The sequence below is a fragment of the Oxyura jamaicensis genome, chromosome 2, assembly GCF_011077185.1.
Source record: "Oxyura jamaicensis isolate SHBP4307 breed ruddy duck chromosome 2, BPBGC_Ojam_1.0, whole genome shotgun sequence".
NCBI classification, from domain to species: domain Eukaryota; kingdom Metazoa; phylum Chordata; class Aves; order Anseriformes; family Anatidae; genus Oxyura; species Oxyura jamaicensis.
In genome coordinates, this window is record NC_048894.1 from 34,488,084 (window position 1) to 34,513,181 (window position 25,098).

The following is a 25,098-nucleotide window of genomic DNA, read 5'->3' on the forward strand; positions in this document are numbered from 1 at the left end:
CTGGCTGCACAGGGTCCAGCAGGAGCAGCCGGGGGCCGGGGACCACGCGGGCCGCCAGGCCGGGCCCCCCGCCTGAGCAGGCAGCCGGGCCTCACCTGGGGACGGGCTGGGGGTGGCAGCCCCCATTACCCCAGGAATAATAAATTACCACTTTTCCACCCTACAAAGCCTCTGCCTGCACTTATTCCTGCATCAGTCAGCTTGGGGGGGGGGCCGGGGGGGGACGACACATCCCTTTGCCGCTGCCCGCGCCACCAATTGGTTTGGGGATGTCTGCTCCTGATGGGGAGCTGAATATGAGCCAGCAGTGTGCTCAGGTGGCCAAGAAGGCCAACAGCATCCTGGTTTGTATCAGAAACAGTGTGGCCAGCAGGGCTAGGGAAGTGATTGTCCCCCTGTACTCGGCTCTGGTGAGGCCACACCTTGAGTGCTGTGTTCAGCTTTGGGCCCCTCACTCCAGGAAGGACATTGAGGTGCTTGAGCGTGTCCAGAGGAGGGCAATGAAGCCGGTGAAGGGCCTGGAGAAAAGTCTTATGAGGAGCGGCTGAGGGAGCTGGGGTTGTTTGGCCTGGAAAGGAGGAGCCTCAGGGGCGACCTTATTGCACTCTACAGGTACCTGAAAGGAGGCTGTAGCGAGGTGGGGGTTGGTCTGTTCTCCCACGTGCCTGGTGACAGGACGAGGGGGAATGGGCTGAAGTTGTGCCAGGGGAGGTTTAGGTTTGGATATTAGGAAGAACTTCTTTACTGAACGGGTTGTTAGTCACTGGAATAGGCTGCCCAGGGAAGTGGTGGAGTCACCATCCCTGGAGGTCTTTAAAAGACGTTTAGATGTAGAGCTTAGGGATACGGTTTAGTGGAGGAGTTGTTAGTGTTAGGTCGGAGGTTGGACTCGGTGATCTTGGAGGTCTCTTTCAACCTAGATGCTTTTGTGATTCAATGTGCATCTCGTAATGTAAGTCTTAGCTGCCAGCACATTGATACCTGCACTATTCCTTCAGTAAATACTGTTGAGCAGCATGTGGACAGTGAACATATGTACTGTTATAAGTGGAAGCTTTAGCATCGAATATCCACTGATTTCAGAATTTGTTATTTGTGCCTTCAAAAACCTTCTCTCTCTGTCTTTAGAGAGGGGTGAGAAATGTTACTTTTTAGCCCTGAATTGGTCAAGCATTTGGATTCAATGATCTTTCTAGGTCCCTTCCAACTGAACTATACCTATTCTGTTCTATTCATGTAATATTAATAGCTCTAATTCACACTGAATGTAAGCTGTATCAGGTACTTCACATGCAGTGAAGTGAATTTGCTAGTGGAAAAGTATATGCAATACATTTTCATAAACCTGTGTCATTTGAAATTAAGGAGTTCAATGTGTTTAGGTGCATGATCACCTCACATAGTTTTGGTTAAAAGTTTTATAGATCAGCACCAAACTCACAGAAAAATTGAAGCTTTATTTTCTTTTGGACTGCAGCAGTTTTCCAGTCAGGAGTACATATAAGCTCTCATATTAAAGAGATAAGAGCAAAAATAAGTGTTATAAATTTGACTTAGTTGTGCAGAATTTTCTGAAAACACTGTGAGGGAGCTAAGGAACTGCTGTGGTATGTGATAGGCATGGTCACCCTCAGGATCTTTTATTCATGCTCTGTATTCTGTATTCATTCCTCAAACCAGAGAGAGTGATGTTTATGTTACTGGGCTGGGAACCAGCAGCCAGATCTGTGTCTGTTGTCAGTGCTTCCATCATGCATAGCCCTGATTCTTGTATGTAGCTGTACTACCTCCTTTTGCTGATACTAGGTATTTCTTTACTGATGAGTGAAGTAGCTGGACATGGTTGCAGACCAGTAGGAGAGCATTTGTTGGCTGTGGTGCAGCCACTGCTCTGCTATCACAGCATAGGACATGGTGAACCAAACAGATACCCCAGCTTGCTCCCAGCTAGCTTGGACTTTTCTGCCATGAGAGCTGATGATCTGTGAGATATGGACACAGTGCTGCTGTATGGTGGTTTGTTCTCTGTGGTTTCTTGGCAATACAGTGACCTCCTGTCATTTAGTTTCTTCTCCAGGCATCGGGACCTGTCTGCTGCCACCTGATGCTGTTCCTTTATTCATTCTACCATGATGCAAGGGATAATATATTGATACTGTAAGGTGAACTAAAATAAAAATTTGTACATTCTTACTTCTTCGTTTGTATTGTAGGATGAATGAAAATAAAAATCTGACATTCTGAGGATTATCAGAAGGCTTAAGTTTCCGAAGGAACACAAGCATCCAATTTAAAAATTATTTCTAAATTCTCATTTCCCCTTTAAGAATGTAGGTAGACAGATGCCATATCATTTGCATGGATGTGGTATTTGTATTCATTAAGTGGACTCAAGCTGGAAATATTAATAAATCATTCCTGTTGTTTGCTATCTCCAGGTTGCTAAGTAGCATAACAACCACTCTCCCTTAGGCTGTAAGGAAGAACACTGCACACATAGATTTCTGGGGCTGATCACACATTCAGTACAAATATTACTCTATTAAGCTTAAAATGTTTCCACCCCCCATCCTCCCCCCCCCCCCCCCCCCGGGGGGGGGGGGTGCAAAAAAAAGCAAAAAAGCTGATATTGATCAAGTGATATTAAAGATGACTACTTCTGTCCTGAGAATATCAAATGAGGCCTCAGGTGGACAGAGTTTTAAATAGTGTATCGTGAATTTCAGAGTCTCAGCAATATAGTCAATGACTTAATAAAGATTTTCCATTTCTGAATTCCATTATTCTAGATTTATTCTGCATGCTGACAGTTGACTTCTAACTTTCTGTTTTTGTTCTGACAAAAAAAAAAAAAAAAAAAAAGACTGAATAAAGTATCTCAGATTGTGAGCTTGTGAAGGGCTACAGTAACTTTTCTGATCAGCACTTGAGGCCAACACAGAGTTTGTTGCTGACAACTTCCAGGTCTGTGGAAAGTGTGTTTGTAGAGGGAGAGGCTTAGGACCTGATCTATGAGTTCACATAGGATGTATTCACACTGGCATTTTCATTTGGATCAGAAATACACTTTTGACATGAATTTTCACAGAATCGTCTAGATTCTCCTTAGTCCTCCTTTTTGTGTTGATGTATTTATGAAAACATTTTTTGTTATCTTTAATGGCAGTAGCCAGATTGAGTTCCAGATGAGCTTTGGTCTTTCTAATTTTGTCCCTACACATCCTTACAACATCCTTACAGTCCTCCTGAGTGGCCCACCCTCTTTTCCAATTTTCCAGTGGTCTGTGTTCTGCAGTGCCTTGGCTTGGAGTACGTGAACCGCATTCCTTCTGGATGAAGTTAACTGGAAGACGTGCTCCAGAAATGCACTGGGAGTATATTGCAGAATCTAGTTCCTGGAATCACACTAGAGGTAATCTGAAGTAGAAAGCACCTGAAATGCATTTTGTTCTGGACCTCAGATCTCCAACACCAACTATGTCATGGTCTTCTCCCATACTCCATTGTACTTGCCAACATAGATACAGTCTACGACGTAGTCACTGAGTAACAGATTGATCTGGGATTAGGTGAATTGTAGGGAGGGGGAGAGTGGAAAGAGATGAACCTTGTTTTATTTACCCTTGTCCAATTAGTATACAAACAACTACATACCTTATCTTAGTATATCAACCTGAATCTGGTTGTCTAATCACAGAAAAAAAAATCCTTGGGATACCTTTGTTATATATATTTAAACTTCGAGGGTTTTTTACAAATACACATACATACCTCTGGTTATTCTGAGGGCTGTTTATCAGTGCAAATCTTAGTGAAAAATACTGCAGTCCAGGATGATAATGTAATAAGATTCATGGATACAGTATTTTTAATAGCTGACAGCAACTGTATTCTATATATTTATGTACTTATAACTATGTGACTAGAAATAATGCACCATTTAAAAAATGTGTATCATATTCTAAGACATACAGACACCTTTTCAGATATAAATTGGTGAGTTCACTGGAGTGTGGCAGAGTGTGGCACTTTAGCAGAAAAGTGTAGCCCACTGTCTGTGTTACCATACAGGTTTTCCTGTTCAGAAATAAAAGAAATTACCTGTCTGTGCTTGTTTCTTGTTTGTGTTGGGTCTAAAATAGTAGCAATCTGAAAGATGCTTTGCTAATGTGTTAGGATCCTAATAATGCAGACAATTCTGAGCTTATATTTTGCTTTTGATGGATATCCTATGTAGCCAGTGTGAATCTTTCCTGTACATACACTGAAACTTAGACTGGGCCTAACATTCAGCAGACTTTCAAGTCTGACAATAGTTAAAACAGTTAAAATGGAAATTCACCCAAACTCCTGTAATAGAAGCCCTAAAACAACAAAAGCTGCCTCAGGGAAAATACATAAGTGGGAGGCCTCAAGATAGTTTGACAGGCATGATAATTCAATAATATCAAAATACTCTTCCTGGAATTCAGATGTTGGATATGAGGTGTTACAAGTAACAGAAATTAGCAGTGGTAGTAAAACAGAAGGCTGTAGGTAAGATGAAAACTCAGAATTGAGTTTTCTAGAAACAGTCACATGTCAAAGAACACCGAAGGACTTACATCTAACTCTTGAATGCTGTGTATATAAAAAATAGAAATTTAGATTAAAAAAATAATTTTGGCATGAGTACTGAACAATATAGAGGTTCAGATTTCCAGAACTTTAAAAGTTGCAGGAATTCTGCCATATACTGACCCTTGGCTAACACTTTGACTGGCCCTGTGAAATACAATAACGCATTAATTCGTGAAACATTCTTATTGCATGTTAATAACTACCAAAGGAAAAAGCAGACTTATTGTCATTAAATTTTAAAGTTTTATCTCAGTAATTCTAGGTCAACTTGCAATCTAGAAAAAAAAAAAAAGGTTCAAAACAGGACTAGATCAATGTGTAACATGGTAAGTGTTGGTGATCAGTTTGTGAAACATGCATATTTTTTCCAAATTAGTAATGTAATATACATATTGTCTTTATTCTTTATGAAAATTGTTTCAAGAGATTTTTGAGCCTTACAGCATAACATATTTCATCAGTCCTCTTTTCACTTGTAATCAACTTATTTCCCGGGGAACTGACAGACTATTGCATGAGGTTATAATGAAAAGAAAAAAAAAAGTCATGCCGTAAAAAAGTAACCTGTAGAAAATACTTTCTTGTAACAGCAATTAGATATCAAATATTTTTAATGAAATCATTTTTCTCTATGAGCTCTGTTCTTACCTGTCTTGTGAGACAGTTGGATGTGAAGGAATTTGAAGTGGAGTTAGTACCTCATTGGACTCAAAGGTTCTCAATAGGATTTCAGTTCCCTCATTTTCTCTGTGGTAGCGGGACTGGTCATGCAGCATCATCATGTTTTGTATTTGAGGGTCTAGGGGAAGTTAGAGGGATAAAATACTAAATCAGCAAAAGTTTTTTTCAGTGCATCTGGATCCCAAATAAGAAACATAGATGAGTTCTGCCTAATTCTGGCAAGTGTAGACTGGAAACAATGGTTGTTTTTACTATAGCTACTGGTCTTTTGTACCAGGTTACAGAATAAAACAAAACCAAGAGACAGATTAAAGAGGTATGATACTGTTGCTTTCTGTTACTGATGAGCAGGAGTTAGGAAAAAAACTTACAAGTAATGACTGGAGAAAGTTTGGACTTGCACTCAAGAGTCTCATTTATGATCATTTGGATTTACCATAAAGTTCCAGTCCCACTCTGTAAAAGGCAATACTGATCCCTTAATACTTTTCATAGAGATTTTTTTTTCCTAGTTTCCTTGATTTTTGTCTTTCTACCTCTGTGGTGAGAGGGAGTGATTTAGTCTTCCTTTCACTTGTATTTCAACACTGGTGGCTCTGATTAGCTCTTTGTGAGGAAACGTGCTATACTAGGTAAGCACAAATATCCTGCCAGGTTCAATGTTCTGCCGTCTATAATCCCATGCAGGTGTTTGTATCTGTACAAATAGCTGCTGCTCTGAGCTGCTCAGGTGTGCAAGAGAAAAGCTCTGGGACTTGCCCTTTCCACTTGTTGAAACTCTGGTTCACAGCACTGGGAGTCTTCTGTCAAAAAACACCAGGAGCTTCTTAAATAAAGTATATATGGAGAAGCACTACTGTTTCCTCTTCCTCTAACAGGAACCAGCAGAGCATTCCCTTGCATCTGTTTCCTGCTTTTTATGGGAGAATCCTAGGTTTTCCAGAGGAAGCGCTGTCCCCATATGACATACCTAGTAAGGGTATGTAATAACTTTTAGTAAAAGCTTATGGGTACAAAGGGAAGCACTGCCTTCACTCTGCTCTCCAGAAGCGGTGACAAGGCTCCTTTGGACTAATGACTAGTGGCTCATCATGTGGAGAAGGCTGAGAGACCTTTGTTCTACCTCCATACGTTTTGACCTGTACCTTCAATCAACTTGATCTGCATTTTATGGTCTGCTAGCTTTTGGATCTGGAGCTTACACTGGCAAGAAGAGTCTGAGGAGAAATGAGCAATATAAATTCATCTCACTGGTACATGTTTGTGACTCTGACTTTGGCCAAGTTTTGACAAATGGGATATTTTCAGGAATCTGCCAGTGAAATGCAAAAGATTTCACTTCCACTTACTAAAACAGGAAACAAATTTGAAAATATATGAAATATTATTCTTCTAGGATGTTTGGGCATTTGGGCCAGACGTGTCGTAAGAAAAAAAGCTGCTATAGTATGTTCAAGTGAAAAAATTAAAATTAATTCTGTCATGCTGGCAGTTTCTAGAGCATTGGGTAGTCTGCTATGGAATCTCATACTGATTACTCAGATTCAAGAACTACTGTCTTGCAAAGAAAAAAATGTTCAGAGTTTTTGATTCACAGTCTGAATGTGTGCAAAAAATATGGAAACCAAACCTTCCTTCCAGCACAGCTGCTGTGGTTCTGTAATGTAACGCAGTTCTGAGCCCAGTTTTCAGAGCCTAGCTGAATTTCCTCTCTATCCAGCTTTACTAACCTTTCTAGGAATTGTTTTCCTGGCTTACAGAATTTCAGGTGAGGCGTATGACTAGTAGCTCTTTTGTCCCTGCCTGTGGCAGGGCTGCCACAGTTCTCAGCTTCTTTCCCTGGAGCTCCATGATAATAGCTGTCTGCTGAGGCAGGGATCTGTGCCAGTCTTAATCAGTCTCCTGGCATTTCAACCGTCGTCCATAGAACCAGATCCTGATCTCACTGCTTTCAGCTCCAAAATGTACTTACACCCACCTGCAGCTGGACCCATTATACCAACACCAGCCCCACTGAGAAGCAGCAGTCAATAATAAAGCCCTCATCAAGAGGGTTCTGTATCTATACACCCCATGTCCTTGCAGCAACACTTGTCCAATGGTACCACCTAAATCCCCAAATCCGGCTTCAGCTCCAGAAACAAATTTCATTGTACATACAGCATTTCCATGTGGCTGGGTTGGGAATCAGAATTTCACAGCCCTTGACAACTACTGTCAGCAGCAGGATTCAGACCAATGACTGAGGTATCCCTATGCCTGGGAACATCACTCTCTAGACACAGTCCAAGGTCTGTGGAAGCACCCCACTCTCTGTCCAGTGCTGTTTCCTGGGAAACTGGCTCAACTCTTCTGCAGTAGAAACCTACTTTTTTATAGCTCAGCGAGGCTATTCAGGCTAGAGAGCTGGCAATAGATTGGGGAGAATAACTCTAGGAGAGAGATGATAGAATAATAAGCCAGGTGGAGCCAGTTAGTGGCAGGACCAAAATCCCAAGTCCTTCCTGATCTAGGGGAAAATTACTCACATAGGTTAGCTCCAAAGGAAATCACTAGTTTCCAGGATGATGTCTTTTCCAAATCAGGAAACACAATCCTTCATATTTCAGCCCCAGAGCTTTCAGAAATCCATGGTTAAGACAATATCTCACTATGAGCCTTTTGGTTAGGAAAAACTTCCAACAGGGGAAGGCAGGAATATACAGGAAAAAATATAATGTCCTGAGGAATCAAACCTATATAAAAATTAATTTCTGAATGTTATGAACTTTTGAATACAGTGTTTACCAAATCCAGAGAGATCTTATTCCAAAGCAAGGGAAAATATTTGTGGATTAGGCCCTCTGTTCCCAAGCTTTACTGTCTGCCCATCTTCTGCAGAAAAGTTTAGTCAGAAACAATACAGAGCAAAATGACAAACTGAGCCTACCTTCTTGTTCAGTGCAGCACACCGTGAGTATGCATTGGCTGGGGTTCTAGTACTATTTGACATCACAGTGAGAGAGTGCTGGGGATCTTCCAGGGTGATACACAGAACGAGGCAGCTGGTGATGTTAGCAGATGGTTACCTAGAGCATGAAAGAGGAGGATGTTACAGCATGCTTGGGGGCATGGGTCTGAGACCCAGGTAGCTGATAGTTTGTTTCAGCTGTTGCGGTTTAACCCAGCAGGCAGCTGAGCACCACCCAGCCACTCACATTCTCCCCAGGTGGGATGGGGGAGAGAATTGGAAAGGTAACAGTGCGAGACCTCACGGCTTGAGATAAAGACAGTTTACTAGGTAAAGTCATGTGTGCAAGCAAAGCAAACCAATGAATCCATTTGCTGCTTCCCATCGGCAGGCAGGCATTCAGCCACTCCCAGGAAAGCAGGGCCCATCACATGTAATGGTTTATTGGGAAGACAAACGCCATCACTCTGAGCATCCCCCCCCCTTCCTCCTCCTTCCCCTCAGCTGTTATTGCTGAGCATGGGGCCATGTGGTGTGGGATGTCCCTCTGGCCAGTCTGGGCCTGCTGTCCTGGCTGTGTCCCATCCCAACTCACTGGCAGGGCTGTGTGAGAAGTTAAACAGTCCTTGGCTCTGTGTGAGCACTGTTCTGCAGCAACTAAAACATTGGTGTTATCACCGCAAGTTTCATCAAAAATCCAAAACACACCATCATACAAGCCTCTAAGAAAAAAATTAGCTCTATCCCAGCCAAAACCATGGCATACCTCTGCTGAATATAGCAGTAAAAGCACAGACCAAGCCAAAAGTATAGCTAGTTCACTACAGAAATTTTGACCTTGTCAAATATAATTGGGAAGAACTGAGTGAAGTCATGGGGGAATCACTGAATTCTTCACAAACTAGCTGAGAGTAGAAAATTTCCAATAAGGCAGACAACACAACATCAGGGCTTCTGTGAACTGCAACTGCTTTTTCCTATTCTCAGACATAGCAATATTCTTTGCTTATGTCTTGTGTGTGTGTGTGTGTAGGGGGATTCACACCATCCTTCAAAATAGTTGGACCTGGCACTAGTGGAATTTGGATTCTGGTTAGTTGGCTTGCTGGATGTTTCTGCCTGCATGTTTGACAGACATGGTGATAGATTTTGATCTGTTTTACTTTATTCTGCTGACCTTTTCTTTCCTCTCAATGTGTTTTTTTTTTGTTTGAGATTAATTAATGTCAAAATAAATGGATGCGTTTGAAGAGAATGTTTTTGTTATGCTGTATCTTTCACCAAGAAGGGTGAAATTAGCTGGAGGTCCTACTTTTCTTGGAAAAGCAGTAGGAAGAAAGCTGGAAGCAAGTCTTTTGGCAAGTGATAATACATAAATAGCTTTTCCGAATACCGATTAAATGGACTGTTGTGTTATCATCCAGGAGAGCTGGTAATTGGTTTATTATGGTTTTGGACCACTGCTTTGTTTTTAACACGGGTGACTTGGCCATCACATTAAAGTGAACTGCACTTTAATGTTTGTGCCATGTACAAGTGCTATAACTCTCTCAGTAATTCCCAGAGTTCACAAGTACAATATATTCTGAAAAATAATATTTTCAGTGTTTCATTTTCAAGCTTCATCTTAGTCTAGAGCCAAATATATGGAAAGGCTCAGAAGAATCTTTTCCTTCATTTAATTAATTACTCTACAGTTGAAAAAATGCTATCATTTCCTTCCAAAAATACCATGGAAGATTGGGAGTTGTGGTTTTAAGATACCATGGGAATGACATTCATTATTTGTTATTATAGAGGATGTGCTGACTGGGGGGAAAAAAATCTTAGGTCTTCACTTGTACCCTCCAAATCCTAACACAGAAGAGATCTCCCGACATGTAAATTTATCACCTGCCAAGATTCTGGATGTATCTCTGCTATATGATCATCTCACCTGTATCTCCAGGTTAGTGAGTTTCTTTGGTAAACAACTGTCTGGGAGGACTGAGGTTCATAATACCTCTTTGTATTTCCGCCTTACCAGTCTGCAGTGGTTGTTCTGCACTGATGTGATGAAAGAGTTAGGGGAAGATGGATACCACGAGAACATGGGATCACAGAATGATTCAAGTTGGAAGGGACCTCTGTAGGTCATCTTGACCAAACTCTGCTCAAGCAGAGTCACCCAGAGCAGGCTGTCCAGGACCATGTCCAGACATTTTTAGAATATCTCCAAGGAGAGAAATTCCACAAGCTCTCTGGGCAACCTGTGCCAGTGCTCCATTATTCTCACAGTAAAAAATGTTTCCTGATGTACTAATGGAGCCTCCCATGTTTCAGTTTGTGCCCATTTTCTCTTGACCTGTCACTGGATACCACTTGAAAAGAGTGGCTCTGCCTTCCTTGTACCCTCCCTTCAGATACTTGTACACTTTGATAGATCCCCCATGAGTCTTCTTTTCTCTCGGCTAAACAGTTCTACCTTTCTCAGCCTTTCCTTAAAGGAGAGATGACCTGCTGTCACCAATCCTTCTCATGCAGTCCAGGATACCATTGACATTCTTTGTGGCAATGGCACATTGCTGCTTTATGTTCAACACGGTGTCCACCAGAACCCCTAGCTCTTCATCTGCAAAGCTCCTTTCCAGATGTACCTCAGCATGTACTGGTGCTTGAGGTTTTTCATCCCCAGGTGCAGGACTTTACAATTCTCCATGTTGAACTGCATGAGGTTCCTGCCAAGCCATTTCTCCAGTTTGTCAAGGTCCTTCTGGATGGCAGCACAACGCTGTGAAGTATGAGCTACTCCTCCCTATTTTGTGTCTTCAGAAAACTTGCTGAGGGTACTTTCTGCCTCATCATCTAGATCATTACTGAAGACACTGGACACGACTGGTCCCAGTATTGACCCCTGGGGTACACCACTGGTTACTGACCTCCAACTAGATTTTGTACCATTGATCACCAGCCTCTGGGCCCAGACATTCAGCCAATTTTCAGTGTCTTCATCCAGTCTATGTAATTCATTATCAGAACATTATCAAGTTGGTCAAAAGCATGACTTCCCCTTTGTGAATCCATGCTTACTACTCCCAATTACCTTCTTATCCCTTCTTATCCCTCAAGTGCCTGGAAATGTTTTCTAGGATTAGCTACTCCTATATCTTCCCAGGGTTTAAGATGAAGCTGACCAGCCTGGAGTATCCTATCCTATTCTTTTTTTTTTTTTTTTTTTTTTTTTTAGTCCTCAGGCACCTCTCCCTACTACCATGATTGATCATGGTTGAAAGTGGCCTTGAAATGACATCTGCCAGCTCCCTTAGCACTCATACCGCCATGGCCCATGGACTTGTCTATGTAAAATGTGTTTGCTGTGTTTTGGGTCTCATCTTGTGTCCTGAAGAATGCGGAGAACAAACTTGTTACAACCAAATCTACTTCTAAAATGCTGTGGAAGTCAGAAAGCCAAAGCTGAAATGAGGTGACATTAAGAAGCATATAGTCATTTAAGAATTCTTCCTGGCTTATGTAGGAGACCTAAGAGAAATTGACCTCAACCCAGTCCTAAAAATGTGAGTTACAGGCTGACATCTTTACTAAGCTATCTAGTTGAGCATATGAAGGTGTTGTGTCATGAGTTCCCCATGACTTCCTTCCATTTTTACTTGTCTTTGACTCATGAGATCTTGCCCATAGATTTCATTTCTTACCTCAGTGGCCTATTAACCACTTGCTCCCACAATCCTACAATCAAGGCCTGTCCAAGATGTCCTTATGCTGGGGGCAGCTATGTGGAAAGTGGGAAAAAGAAAACTACCCCTTTTGATGGGGGCAAAGAGGAGTCCTGCAAGAAGGCACCTCTTGAATTGGAGGCATAGTCTGCCTTCTTAAGCAAAATATTCAGCTCCCAAAGGATAGTCACTTGATGGCTCTGACAGACACATAAAATGTTTGTGTTTGACTCTGGCAGATATATGACCTGATGTCAGAACTCCTTCAAGCTTCCCATTGATTAATACAGAAAAGATGAAGATTTGCAGAGGCAGTTATTAAACCAGTACCTCTCCACACTGAAACTGAATATGCTTCTGAATAAACCGAATATGGTGTAATGTAATTTAGCCAGAGGAAACGGAAAATAGAAGGATCATTTCTGAGTGGTTAAATCTCTATTTCTGTTACCTAAATGACAGTGGGCTGAGAAAACTTCAGGCCAGCTCAGCGAAGAAGGAAGGAAAGTCATTTGTCTAATTCACATTATCCCCCAGATTGTGGTAAGGAAAACTGAGGGATATGAGCATTTGAGTGAAGACTGCAATGTCATTCTCACTGATTTTGATGGCCATGATTTTGTGTGAATTACAGATGCATCCAGATCCAAAAAGAGCCTAGGCAAGCTGTTTATTGAAGTGAGAAATGATGTATATTATTATCCTTATATTTAATACACACTTCAAGAAATGCTCTTTTCAGGCTTTACATCAAATACCTTTGTGATTTTTTTTTTTTTAATTTAGTTGTTCTAGAACAATTTATTTAAAAGTTGAAAGTTCAGTGTGACCAAACTTTGTTAACGTTGAAAATTCGTGAAACAGCTTTTGTAAACCTAACTGCGTAGTTTACATTTTCTGACTCCTCCGGCAGGCTCTTAGGGCAATCCACACAGCGCAGGTTCTTTAAGGGAGTAAATTATTCCCTCCAAAACCCTGCTGTAAAATGAATGATCTCTCTGCCCTCTCGTGGCCACTCGCCTGTGCTGCAGTTTTGCCACGGTGGGAAATTGAATGCCTGCAGTACATTTCGATGCTCCTAATGTTTTGCTTTTACTTTACAAAACAAAGTTTTGCATCCCCAAGCAAGTTTTTCTGTATACACTGTATTTATTAATATCTTTTATTTGAGCACAGAAGTTGACTATGTAGATTGTCAAATGAATTACATACCATCTTCTTAGTTTTACCTTATAACGCAGTCTGAAGATGTGACTTGCATGTTAAAAGAAGTGTGTATGAATAATTTCTTTTCTAGCCACTAAGGTCATTTTAGCCCAAGGATCTGCACCTCACTTTTGGCCTGTTCACCTGACAGATAACACATATTTGCATATACAGCTTCTTCACTTCAGTGACTCTTTATAAAAAAACTGCTCAAAGTATCCATGTCAAGGCAATCAGTCAATAAGTAAGCCGATCCCAGTGGAGTTACTTTAGATTCATCCCAGAGAGAGGACAGGATCGGACCATACTTCACAAAGACCCCGTGCAGTTTAAGGGTTATTATGGAACCCTTGTATGTATAATGCTATCCAATACAGGTTTATACAGGGTTGTACAGTTTCATTTAAGGCCAAAGTGAGCTGCTACTGCTGCTCATCAGCTTTTCTGATGATCAAGTGTACACACTACGAATAGGTACATATACATGCACAGTGGTAGCTCTAATGCTTGTTAGCTGGTAAGGATCTGAAGTGAAAATTTTGTAGCAGATACAACAGAAAAAAGTATAGAGCCTATATCACCGTATTTAAGAGAACAGTATAATACAAAACAAGAACAGAATAGATTGTTCACTGTCAAGGTTAAACTAAAGAGGTGAGAGTACTTTGCTGTTTTAATATCACATATATTGGAAAATGGAAAAAAAAAAAAAGCCATTACTTTGTACATTACCTTCAGACTTTCTCCTACCTGTCCCTTTTCACAGCCAGCCCAAGTTCCCACACCCCTATCTCTCAGATTTCTGGGGTTACTAGGAAAATCCCCACTGAGGACTACTGCACAAGCACAGCCTGTGCTGCTGTTGTGCCAATTCCACCATGCACCAGCTGCACTTAGCATGAGAGGGAAATGAGACCCAGAAAATATTTACCTCTGGTTATAAATTTCAAATGGGGGTGGACTCTGCAACCCTCCAGGCTACCCTTGGGGATGCATAAATTCATGTGCAGTATAAATAAGTGTAAGCACAGACTTGTTAGGAAATGTCTCCTGGTATGGAGCCTGAGGAAGCAAGCAGCAGTGGCTGAGCCAGTGGGGGAAGTATCTTCTGACAGCGGTCTATTCTTTTCCCCCACCTGCTTTTTTTCACACACAACTGACATTTCTAGTTCAAAAACAATTCAGAACCAGCTGCATTCACACTTTCCTATTTCAAGCCATATGTGAGCCCTGTATAAAAGCATGATAGGTACCCAGGTGTACCTTCCCCGGTATTTATTTTTTTTGTAGGCATCTAAATTAAACTGCTGCGTTTTCATTCCTAGCTGCTGAAAGAAATCAGCTGCTGAATTAGGATGTACCATTTAATTTGAAATGCCTCTTGAGAGACAGAGCAAACTTGCACCTCTCGGAATTGATGATGAGCTCTAAGGGCAACTAGGCACTTAGTCAAAAAGGTAACCATAGTCAAAGACAAGCACAGTACCCAACATATGTTTTTATTTTTAATTCGATCCTCTCTCTTCAACAGCAGGGTTCAGGGAAAGTTCCTCTCCATTCTTTTATAAATAAAATTCTCCATATTGGGCCTATAATGTAATTTTATTACCTCAAGATGCAGATGTACTTTATGTTCTCACAGAATTGAACAGCTAAGAGAAGCAGCTGATTTTACAAAGTTCCTGTTCTCCCTCACAAATTCATGCAAACAGACCAAGTAAGCCCTGCTGGGAATCAACAGCACATGGAGCTCATCAGAAAATACTGGCTCTGTTCAGCATCTCCACAAATTGTAAATCTATTTATTTTCAGCTGAAAAAATCAGAATAAAGCTCCTCAGAGACATAAGTTGACCTGTTGTATACTTTGAATCTCAGTGATGCAAAGTAATTTAATGTGTTCTCTTTGATGTGAGGCAGGGTGGTTTTAGGAACTAAGGGTCAAAACCCAAGCAGAGATTTGAGTTAGGATATGTCTAGTAGTTGCCTCTGGTTTTGAACCACTGCTCATCTATCATATTTTACCTGTATATGTATAAATGTGGTATTGGTAGTCAGATACAATGACTTAATGTGCCCTACAATATAAATATTGCAGTATGCATGTTTATGCATCTGTCCTGCGATATACAGCGTATAAAATTTAAATCCTGATTTTCATATTTGACCATTTATTCATTCATTATGGTTGAGTTATCAAATATATTTGTGGAAAAAGAGAATATATGTTTCGCAATAGGTAGAATGTGAAGCAGTAATTGAAGGGATTGGTAATGTTCCTTGTTTAGTTATTGGCTGTCTCTAGCCATGTATGTAAGATCAACCCCCCACATCTGCCTGAATTGCAGGAAATCTGAGAAAAATTAAAGCAAGAAGTGTCTGATATGTGCTTTGCTTTCAACTCTGTTGAACCATAAACTGACTTCTATTTTAATTGAATATGGTTCCAGGTAAGGCAGAAGAATGTGGTTTATACCAGTCATCACGTAAACATCCTCCTGCAGATGTTTGATTCTATTCCACACTCCGATAACAAAAAATACTGTTTGTTTTGCTCTACAGCAGAAAGAAACAAGAATCTAAAGCTGCCATCTTTGTGATTCTGTGCACATTTCACTTACTGTATGCTTTCCCTTTGTTATTGGTAATCCTGAAAATGTAGAAATAAAACAAAGCAAGTCATTGAATAGTCCTAATAATGAAAGCACGACTGTACCAATCCTAGTATATTAATATTCTACAATTTTCTATCCACCATTTCATAATTTTGCTGCTTTAGACCACATATATCCTTGAGTAATGCCAAATTCCTATATTGCCAAGACCTAAAGTCCCTGAAAAGAACAGCAAGGATGGGATTTGAATAGCCCTAACAGATATGAGCTATTCTTGGGAAAAGCAAGATATTCTCTTTGATACTATGGAAGAGAATTGAAATTCTTAGTTTGATAAGCATTTCTGCTAGATTTTTAGAAGAATTGAGGTCCAGCTCACTCTTCAGATTTTCTTGACATCAAAAGAGTTTGTTCCTTCCCTTAAGTCCTGTTGAAGTTCATTTATTACCTGTATTAGAGTGTCATCAACTGATTCCAGGTACTGCTGCTTTTCCCTATGAGAAACGTAATGCATTTTTGAAAGACTCATCTTACTAAGGAAAATAGTGCTGATTTAGGATTTAAATGTAGTAGTACCATCAGAAATCACAATGTAGCCAATGTTCTCTTTCCTGAACCATTACTTAGTACTAGAAGCAGCGTTTACACATCCATTATTCTGTTACAGAACAAGCAGACTTGAGGATCTCACATTAAGTCCTCCTTCTATTTTCGGTAACAGCCCTTCCTATATTTCTTACACAAGTAGCATCTACCTTCCAAAGCAATCAATATCTCAGTCTTTCAGTATTTCTCCATCACATGCCATGTGAGTGAAAAAGGTATATATTGTGGATGAGACAAAAGGTAGGGGTGTTTCACCTAAACAAGGCAAAACTTCTTTTGAGATTACCTAGACCCTTGCCTGACAGCAGCTCTAAAAGGACAGGGTTTAAGCTCAGAGCCTACCAAAAGGTATAGCTGATTGCATCAGAACTAGACATATCAATAGTTTGGGTTTCCAACTCAGGCAAAAGCTTATTCAGGAGCTGCTGTCAGGCTGCCTCCAAAACCAGAATGGCCTTACTGGCCAAGACAGAAGTTCCTCTGAGTCAAGCACCTTATCTCTGGCAGAAACCCATGGCAGATATTGGCAGTGCACGGCATTCCATGGCAATGAAGTCCATCATATCTGTGTTCTGTTTGCAGAAGCTCTTCCTTTAGTTTAGGCTAAAGTTTCTCACTTATAATTTCTTTTGATTCACTTAATTCTTGTGTTGTCAGAAATAAAAAATAATAGTTTTCTATTCTTCCATGTATGATTTATAGGACTTTATTATTTCCCCTGTCGATCATTTCTTTCACTGCCCAAGAAGTAGTCGTCTATGTAGCTCTTCCTGTAATTTGGATCATTTTTATCATGCTTTCCTATGGCCACACGACCGAACTTCTAGCTAATTACTTCATAGGGTTCATATGCACAGATAGGAAAAGTAGAAAATAAAATTACACTGCCAATGGTTCTTTGAGTTAAAACACACATAAGGATCCTGTAAGCCTCTTTTCCCCTTGCTAAAGGTACAGACTTTTCTCATAAATGTTCTGAGGCCCATCTCTGCCTTATGTCCTCAGATGAGCAGCACAAGTGCAAACTGGCTATCTAAGTATGCCCGTGCATCTGTGCTAGATGTAATTCAGTGGCTGTCACTAGTGAAAACATTTCCAACTCCTGTTAATGGTTACTTTTCAAGAGGGGGTAATTTTCAAAATGTCTTGTTCAGTGTCTGGAAATTTCTAGCAGCCTGTCATTTTGTAAGCACTTGGACCAAGGCCATCACACTTGTCATATTTTGAAGAAAACGCAGTGGGCAGTTGCAAAAGCAGTTGAAGCAAAACTAAGATTGAAAAATTGCTTGTGTTAAGCTCAACCTTCCCCTTTCCTTTGGATTGCCACTGGTGATTATGGGACAATGCAAGCTGAGCTAGCTAAAAACAAAACACTGGGGATTTTGTAGGGTTAGTTTCCATCCATACAGTTTCATGATGGCTAGTACTGGCACTAGAGATGAGGCAGGATATTATGGTCATAGGGTGGAGAGACACAGGGCTGCTCCTATTGCCAAGAGCCTGCAGTCAGAGCTGTTCAAACTGATCATGTACCTGCATGCCAGATTCTTAGTATAAAGACAGAAATGGTCTCAGTTCCAGTGACCAGCCTAGCCTGGCTCCTTAGGTCTTTGGAAGTGCAAGAGACTGATTTCCTGCCCCTGTGAAAGAAAATTGACAGAGAAATAAGAGTTTGCAATGCCAGATGCCCAAGTCTTCAGCTCCTTCTGAGAGTAAAGAACAGTGTCTCTTTACATTCCACTACATCTGTCCAAATGATTTATTGCAATCAACTGCATGATGAGCCCTCAGACTTTTAAATTAATCTGTAGATTGTCAGCTGTCCTCTCTATAAGCTTAAGTCAGAATCTAAAATAAGCCTGGTGTTGTTTTTGCATGGAGGCTTTAATAACAGACATAAATATTATTTGTATGGCAGGGAAGGCTGGGAGCTCCTGAACCCTACTAGAATTCATGTCGGTAAGCCTTGATAGTCTGTCACTTGATTTACTTTAGTCCTTTCCTTGCTTTTTCCCAATTCATGAATAATATCTGTATTTGGATAATAAATAATCTGGTGAGTAATTGCTATAGCAATGTATGTTGCCTGTTGTACCCCTTTGCTTCCCATTGCACTATCCAGTGATTGTTTTCTTGGCTCACATGCTCTCAAACCAAACAGAAATTTTGCACAGCGTAGCATAATTCCTCCTTTATGTACTTTTCACCTAGCTCTTCCTCTGCTGAAGGAAAATAAATCAACAGCCATCTCCTGTGTCCATGCTGTGGAGCTTGCAATAGGAGGGCAACCTAATTGCACTTGCTGCTGGGCCAATGTTTGGGCTCCTGCTTTCGTCCCATAGCAGCCATCATTAATAGCAGCCAGTTGATGTGTACCCCTTCCCTGTTGCTAGGTGATATGTGCCTTAAAAAAGCAGCTCCTATTGCTGCTCAGGGATTCTCGCAAATCTTGGTTGCTCTCAGTTCACATGATACGCAGTGAGGTTTGCAGGACCAGAACACAAAGTTCAGGGAATTTCCTTCTGCTGTTCATTCGTCCATAAATCACTGAGAAATTCTGCAGTTTTCCTGATTACAGAAAGAATAATGTCCTGTCCTGGTGGCAGGCAATGACAAAAATTCTACTTCATAGGCTGGGGCCTGCATTTTCCCCCATACAGACAATGTGTTAACCAGTATCCTTCAGCATGGACCTGGCAGCAGTGCCCAAGTGTCAATGTGTCACGCTGCAAAACTGGTGTTTCACCAATACTCGTTAGGTAAAGTATTTTCTGAGAACTGGAGAGAAGCCCGAAGATTGGTTTGTGCCTCTGCTTTCAAAAGGCACAATTCCTTTGATAATCTTTTGGATCTCCTGCTCTCTTTGATGTTTCAAGTCTGAATGAATATTGAGACTAGATATTCTCAGGACTGTAGTCTCACTGCTTTGGATTGAATTAGATTCATCAGCCACCAGTTGATTAGTATTGTCTTTCAAGTAGCCATATTAACTTCATAGAGGAATGGCAGAGCTCAGGCTACGTCCCAACTGTGAATTTATCTGATAAAAAGGATCAATTTCATCATGCTTTTTTTTTTTTTTTTTTTTCCGGGGGCATGTCTTCTAAAGATACGTGGAATGTAAGGATATCTGGTTACTGGTTATACAGCATAAAAGGCTAAAACAAGAGACAGGAGAAGTAATAAATTAAACTCTCAGTATCCAAACCCTGAGGAAGAGGAGATAACAAAACAGTAACAAAGAGCAGAACTTGCAGATCAGTGATTGATGGGGCCTTAAAGAACCACTCAACGCCTCATGGAGGTTCAGCCAGGGCTTTGTAGCTGGTTATCATGGATCTCATGGGAAAGAGCAAACTTAAGATGGGGTTTTTGAAAGGGCTTGTGGGATCACATAAAACTTACTATGGGATGGTTTACAGGGATGTGGGAAAGTGCTGAACTTATTTGGGGATGGTTTAGGGGAGAGCCAAAGACAGTCAAGGGGAGGGGTCAAGCTAGATGGGGGAAGAACACGCATGGGAGAATGAAGAAGAGGGAGGATAAAGGAATTTGGCTGCATGCAAGCAATCTACTGTGTTTGTCTGATCATGTCTTGTGCTTGATTGTCATGGTTTGTCCTATCCTTGTGTTAATATCTGTATGTTTTCCTGTACGAGTGTGCTCACGGACACTGGAGGGAACAGGGGTCTGTGAAACAGCTGCTGGAGGGACCACAGGTCTGGAACAGCTGCTAGAGGGAGATTCTGTTCACAGATCTGCTAGCAAGCAATGAGTTTGATTAACCTGTGAGTGAGAACAGGATCAGGCCATTTGCAAGTCTGTGCAAGTCCTGTCGGTGTGTATGTGGTGTCTGCAAAGGCATTGCTGTCTGGTCTGACAGTTAGCTGTGGCTGTATAGATTGTGTATACGTGTTGTGTGTTTTTTGGGGATGCCCAGTGCCACCACTGGCTGGACCTGACATCAGGTTAGTGAGGCCTCTGGGGATTAGAAGGAAGAATCCCGTAGATCTTGCATGTATTCCAACAGATCTGGCTTCCCTTTAGCAGGTACAAATTCAGCTTCTTTTCAAAACTTACTGAAAACTTACTGAAATTTTTGAGGAAGCCGAAAGAAACAATATTCCACTTAGAAGAGAATGTTTTGATAAGAAATATGAAATGGAAATACAGGCTTATAAAGGAGGAGCCCCTTCTGCATGTGTATCTGGTAACTGTAATGTTGTTCACATTAACAGAGGAATCAGGACACCCACAGGGCAGATCTTTTAGGACATTAGGGAGGACATTATCTCACATATAAAAAACAAGGTAATTGCATTACAGTATGGCTTTGGTTAGATGTTATTCCTCTGTGGGGGTCCAAGAAGCTTGTTTTTTTCCTGACTAGTTGCCTTTCAGATTTATATCTTGCAGGACTCATAAACAACAGGAAAAGTGCTTTCTCTACATTTTACTTGATTTTCTTCAGCTACATATGACAAAAAGGTACCAGTGGTTTTGGTCCTGCATCTGTTTGTTATTCACACAGTAGGATTCTTTTTATTTGTACCATGCTTCTTTATTTTTACTATGTTTCTTTTAATTTTGTTTAAAATGCTTTCAATTATACAGCTATTGTTTTGAAATTAGTTTTTGCAACCAACAAGATAGCAGTTGCACAGAAGTAAATAGAATTTATACTGTACTGCTACTAAAATAAACTAGTACAACACTCACTACAATCATTGCCTTATACACCAATCATTTGTACAGAATACATACATTAAAACATGAAGACAAGTTTGCATTTCAGTTCTCATATATGTTTTCTTCTCATGACCTTTAGTTTTGAATACACATTGCATCTTCTCCAAGTCTTTCACTTTCAGTCTTCTGATTCCGATATTAATGTAGTTGTTAAAATTCATATCCCTAAAAATATCAAAAAAAAAAAAATCTTTAATAGTCAGGTTAGATGGTGAGTAAAAAATAAAAGAAGTCCAGTTAAATAGGAAAGAATATTGGCTTATGATAGATCAGGTATCTTTCCTGGTCTGAACTTCCATTTTATGCATGTGGCAGATGCAAGTCAGGGGTAGCCAACAGAAACTTGGTTCCAAAACAAATAGTTCAGATTTAAAACAGCAGATACAAAAAGAAGGACTGTTACCAAAGAACTGTTTAAAATTATTCTTAGAAAGGGCAGGAAATATTTTTCCTAACTTGAAAAAAATTTTGAGACATCAAAAAAACTTCTCATCTTAACTTGGAATGAAAAATCAAAATCTCAAACATTCCCTCAGAAAGACAATCTGAAAGAATAGGTTTGGATCAGGAAAAAGAAAAAAAAAAAAGGTTTTCTGACCATTACAAAATGCTGCAATTGAGTTTTGAATTTTGTTATTTTTTTCCTCTAATTTACATAAATTTAGAAAATGAAAGAGTAATTTTTAGGTAATTTTCTTTGGTCACTTTGTAGTGCTGAAATGGGATATTTTAATGATTCTGAACCTTTTTCACCAAAGCTTTAAACTTTTCAAAATGAAACCTGATCTAAAAAAGTGTTGCCAAACCTGATCTTTTCATATGAGCTTTTTGGCTTTGACTATTTGGCACTTTCTCATTAGCAAAGATTTCATAGAGTTTCTCTACTAGTTCTTGTGATGAGGCTTTTTGATTTCATGAACTGAAAATCTTTCTTTTGTCAAATTGGTCTCATATTGAAATGTTTAGAGAATATCCCTTGAGGAAGGCTGGTTGTGTTTGATCATTGCTAACTTATGATTTAATATACATTTTAATACATGGCTTGAATACTTGCTTATTGTTACCTGGTTCAGATTCCTGGACACCTTGAGCCAGACTGACAGGCAGTGACTTCCCAAATCTCTGTGGCAAATTAAGAAGTGATTGAATGGAACTTCTAACAAGTGGAGATCTCCCAAGCCTCTGTGATAAATTTGGAGCATGCCTAGGTAGATTCTCTCCAAAAGCTCTTCCAAATCTCAGAGGCAAATTAGCAATTGGTTTAATGCTTCTTTCTTCTGGATAGTTTCTTCCAAACCTAAGAGGTAAATTAGCAACTGAATTTGGCACTTTGTTTAATGTAGGAGTGTTCATTTTAATGATATTTTTTGATCCCCAGTCTTTCATTTCTTCAAAATTCAGGCTCCTCTGTTTTTCTTCCAAGGCATTGTCTTTAATCTGAAGAAAAAGTAAAAAGGATACTAGCATCTATATAGCGTATTATTTCAGCTACCAATCAAACAAAGGATTCATTTTCATATCTCTCCAGAAAGCTGCTGTGTAACATTCTTTTTCTCTTTTTTTTTCTGTTATCTAATGCTTTCTAGCCATATTTGCTGAACTCCATTCTAGTGTGGATTACTTTATTTGGAGACGTTGTCCTGCATACTTTTTCAGTCCTCTGACTGCAAGAGCACTTCACATCAGCTTCTGGAGTCAATCAAATGGAGTCAATCGGAAATATTTCTGGGCATAGGTGTTGGTAACTCTGCCATCAGTTTTGCATGGACAGGTGTTGTTGTCAGGTCCAAATTTGCTAATATCACTGGCTGAAGGGGAGGAAGATCTTGGGTAGAAGACACTGGCTATATTTAGTGACTTGATACAGATACAACCTCTTAGCTGGTCCAGATGAACAGGAGGATGGGCCAAGCCACCTGGAGGTGTGTCTCATTTCTTCCTAAGAAGGCGCTTTTGACCCAGCATTCTAATGGGCTAACAGCCAGCAAAATGAATGGAAAGTATTTGGGTCAAGTCCACCTCAAACCTGTTATGGCCTTGCAGCACAGAGGTTGCTCTGAACTTTAAGTTGCTTTAAGCCTCCACTAGCATACAAGATACATGAGTTGCTCCTGAGCTATCAGAGCCAACCAGCACAAAATCTAACTTCTGTGGCAACAATAAAGAACTGAGCTCAGTATGTTACTTGTCTTATGATGTAAAGTGCGGCTTTTACCTGCAAAATAGCTATATCAACCTGACCCTTTCCTACATTATCAGTGTTCTTTCCCTGGGTGTATTGAAAATCACTCATTCTGATTTTTATGACCAAAATAAATTTCTCTGCCTTAGCAGCAAACATGTACAAATATGATATTCTACTTCAATTAAAGACACAAATGCTACTCATCCTAATTTCAGTTTCTTATCCATATTTGGTGGTTTCCCCACCACCAAGGAATGAACCATTCTAGTTCACACTCCATGATTAAAATGTCAAATAAACTATGCCTCTGATTGCACCTGTGAACCTGAAGAGAGATCTGAAAACCAGGGGATTTCACTAAAATAATTAGAGGTGTATTTTGCTTTGAGGGATCTTTATTACACCAGTGACAGTAAGACAAAAAGAGAAGTTGGCTCTCACTTCCCAGGGAGTATTTGCAGGGCAGACAAGAAAAAAAAAATACAGATGAGCTGTGCAAATTTGATTTGGCATCTATTTAGATATAATAAATGTGCAACCCTGCAAAGATATTTTTATAGTCAATTTCCAGAGCAGAATTTAGGAACATTAACTATATTAGATTTATAATGTTCTCTGTTTATCATTATTCTTTGAGTATTACAAGCATGCCTTTATTAATTCTGGATTAATAATGTATTTGTTATATTATGTGCATAAAATGCCTGACAGGAATGTTAATTGAGGCCCCACTGTGTAAGTAAGAAACATTTCAGAAAAAAAAAAAATCTCAACCTAATTGCAAGGCTGTATTGCAAGAAAATTGAAACACGAATTGATTTACACAGTATGTGTGTGAGAGCAAATGAATTTCCTGAAAATTTTCTCAACAAGCCTCTTTCATACTGCTAGTGCTGTAATGTCAAATACTGTGCAATGAGGTTAGGAGAGCCATTGTCAAAAAATTCAAAGTACTCAGGATTTGACCTACAGTTCTCCCAAATACTGTTTTAGTAATACAAATCTTACCTTGTAATATTTATCATCATCATCTTCTCTGCCCTGCAGACTGGACTTCATCAGTTCATCTAGGCACATACTATTCGATGTTAGAAAGACCACTGTAGCTAAAGCAAGTAGAATAAACTTCTGGGTTGAAATGACTTCCATTTTTCTCAAATTGAGCTCAGTTAGAAAGCTCAGAATCTGTACAGAAAAGCAAACTGCCATCATTTTATATCACCAGAAAACAAAAAGACGTTGTTTCCTATGACATCAATCTCAAAAGCTTCAATTCTTAATATTAATTAATGAAGTAATTTGAATATATTTGAAGAATGTTGGGAATTTTTTTGTGTGAATCTTAATCAACATAGCTTCTTGTTAGGGACACGCTGACTTTACAATTATTTTCTTTGCATGAAATATGTCTTAATTAGCTAAATTTGAGAGCCATGACAGTAGAGACTTATGACAGCCACAATGTTCCATCTCTATTTGTAGACAAAAACACCTTCTTTCTTTTGTATCAGTGTCCTCAGAAAAACTGTGAAAGGAAGCTTTCTCCATGTGTGCATTCTTCTTCTTCAGTGGTCCTTTTGGACCATATAATTTTCGTTTTTAGATATGGGGACATTTGGCCCATTTAAAACAAGTGCTATATATTGACTTTGTTGATCAGATTATATAATCATCAAATTACAGAATATCCTGAGTTGGAAGGGACCAACTCCTGGGTCTGTACAGTACCACCCAAAAATCAGACCATATGTCTGAGAGCTTTGTCCGGATGCTT

General features: G+C 39.9%; 1 protein-coding gene across 1 annotated transcript; it reads right to left on the minus strand.

The window, feature by feature from the left end:
- Positions 1–21,264: 21,264 nt before the first annotated feature.
- On the minus strand, positions 21,265–24,473 carry NPVF (neuropeptide VF precursor). Its single transcript, XM_035318221.1, has 3 exons — positions 24,333–24,473; positions 22,204–22,576; positions 21,265–21,304 (listed from the first exon to the last, which is right to left on the minus strand). Exons 1-3 carry the CDS (start codon positions 24,471–24,473, stop codon positions 21,297–21,299), a joined length of 522 nt encoding a protein of 173 aa, XP_035174112.1. The 3' UTR covers positions 21,265–21,296.
- Between the last annotated feature and the right edge of the window lie 625 nt (positions 24,474–25,098).

Coding starts and splice junctions, on each gene's coding strand:
- NPVF (XM_035318221.1), bottom strand. CDS start 24,473: ATGGAAGTCATTTCAACCCAGAAGTTTATTCTACTTGCTTTAGCTACA. Junction 22,577..24,332: donor ATGATGATAAATATTACAAG/GTAAGATTTGTA, acceptor CTTTTTCTTCAG/ATTAAAGACAATGCCTTGGA.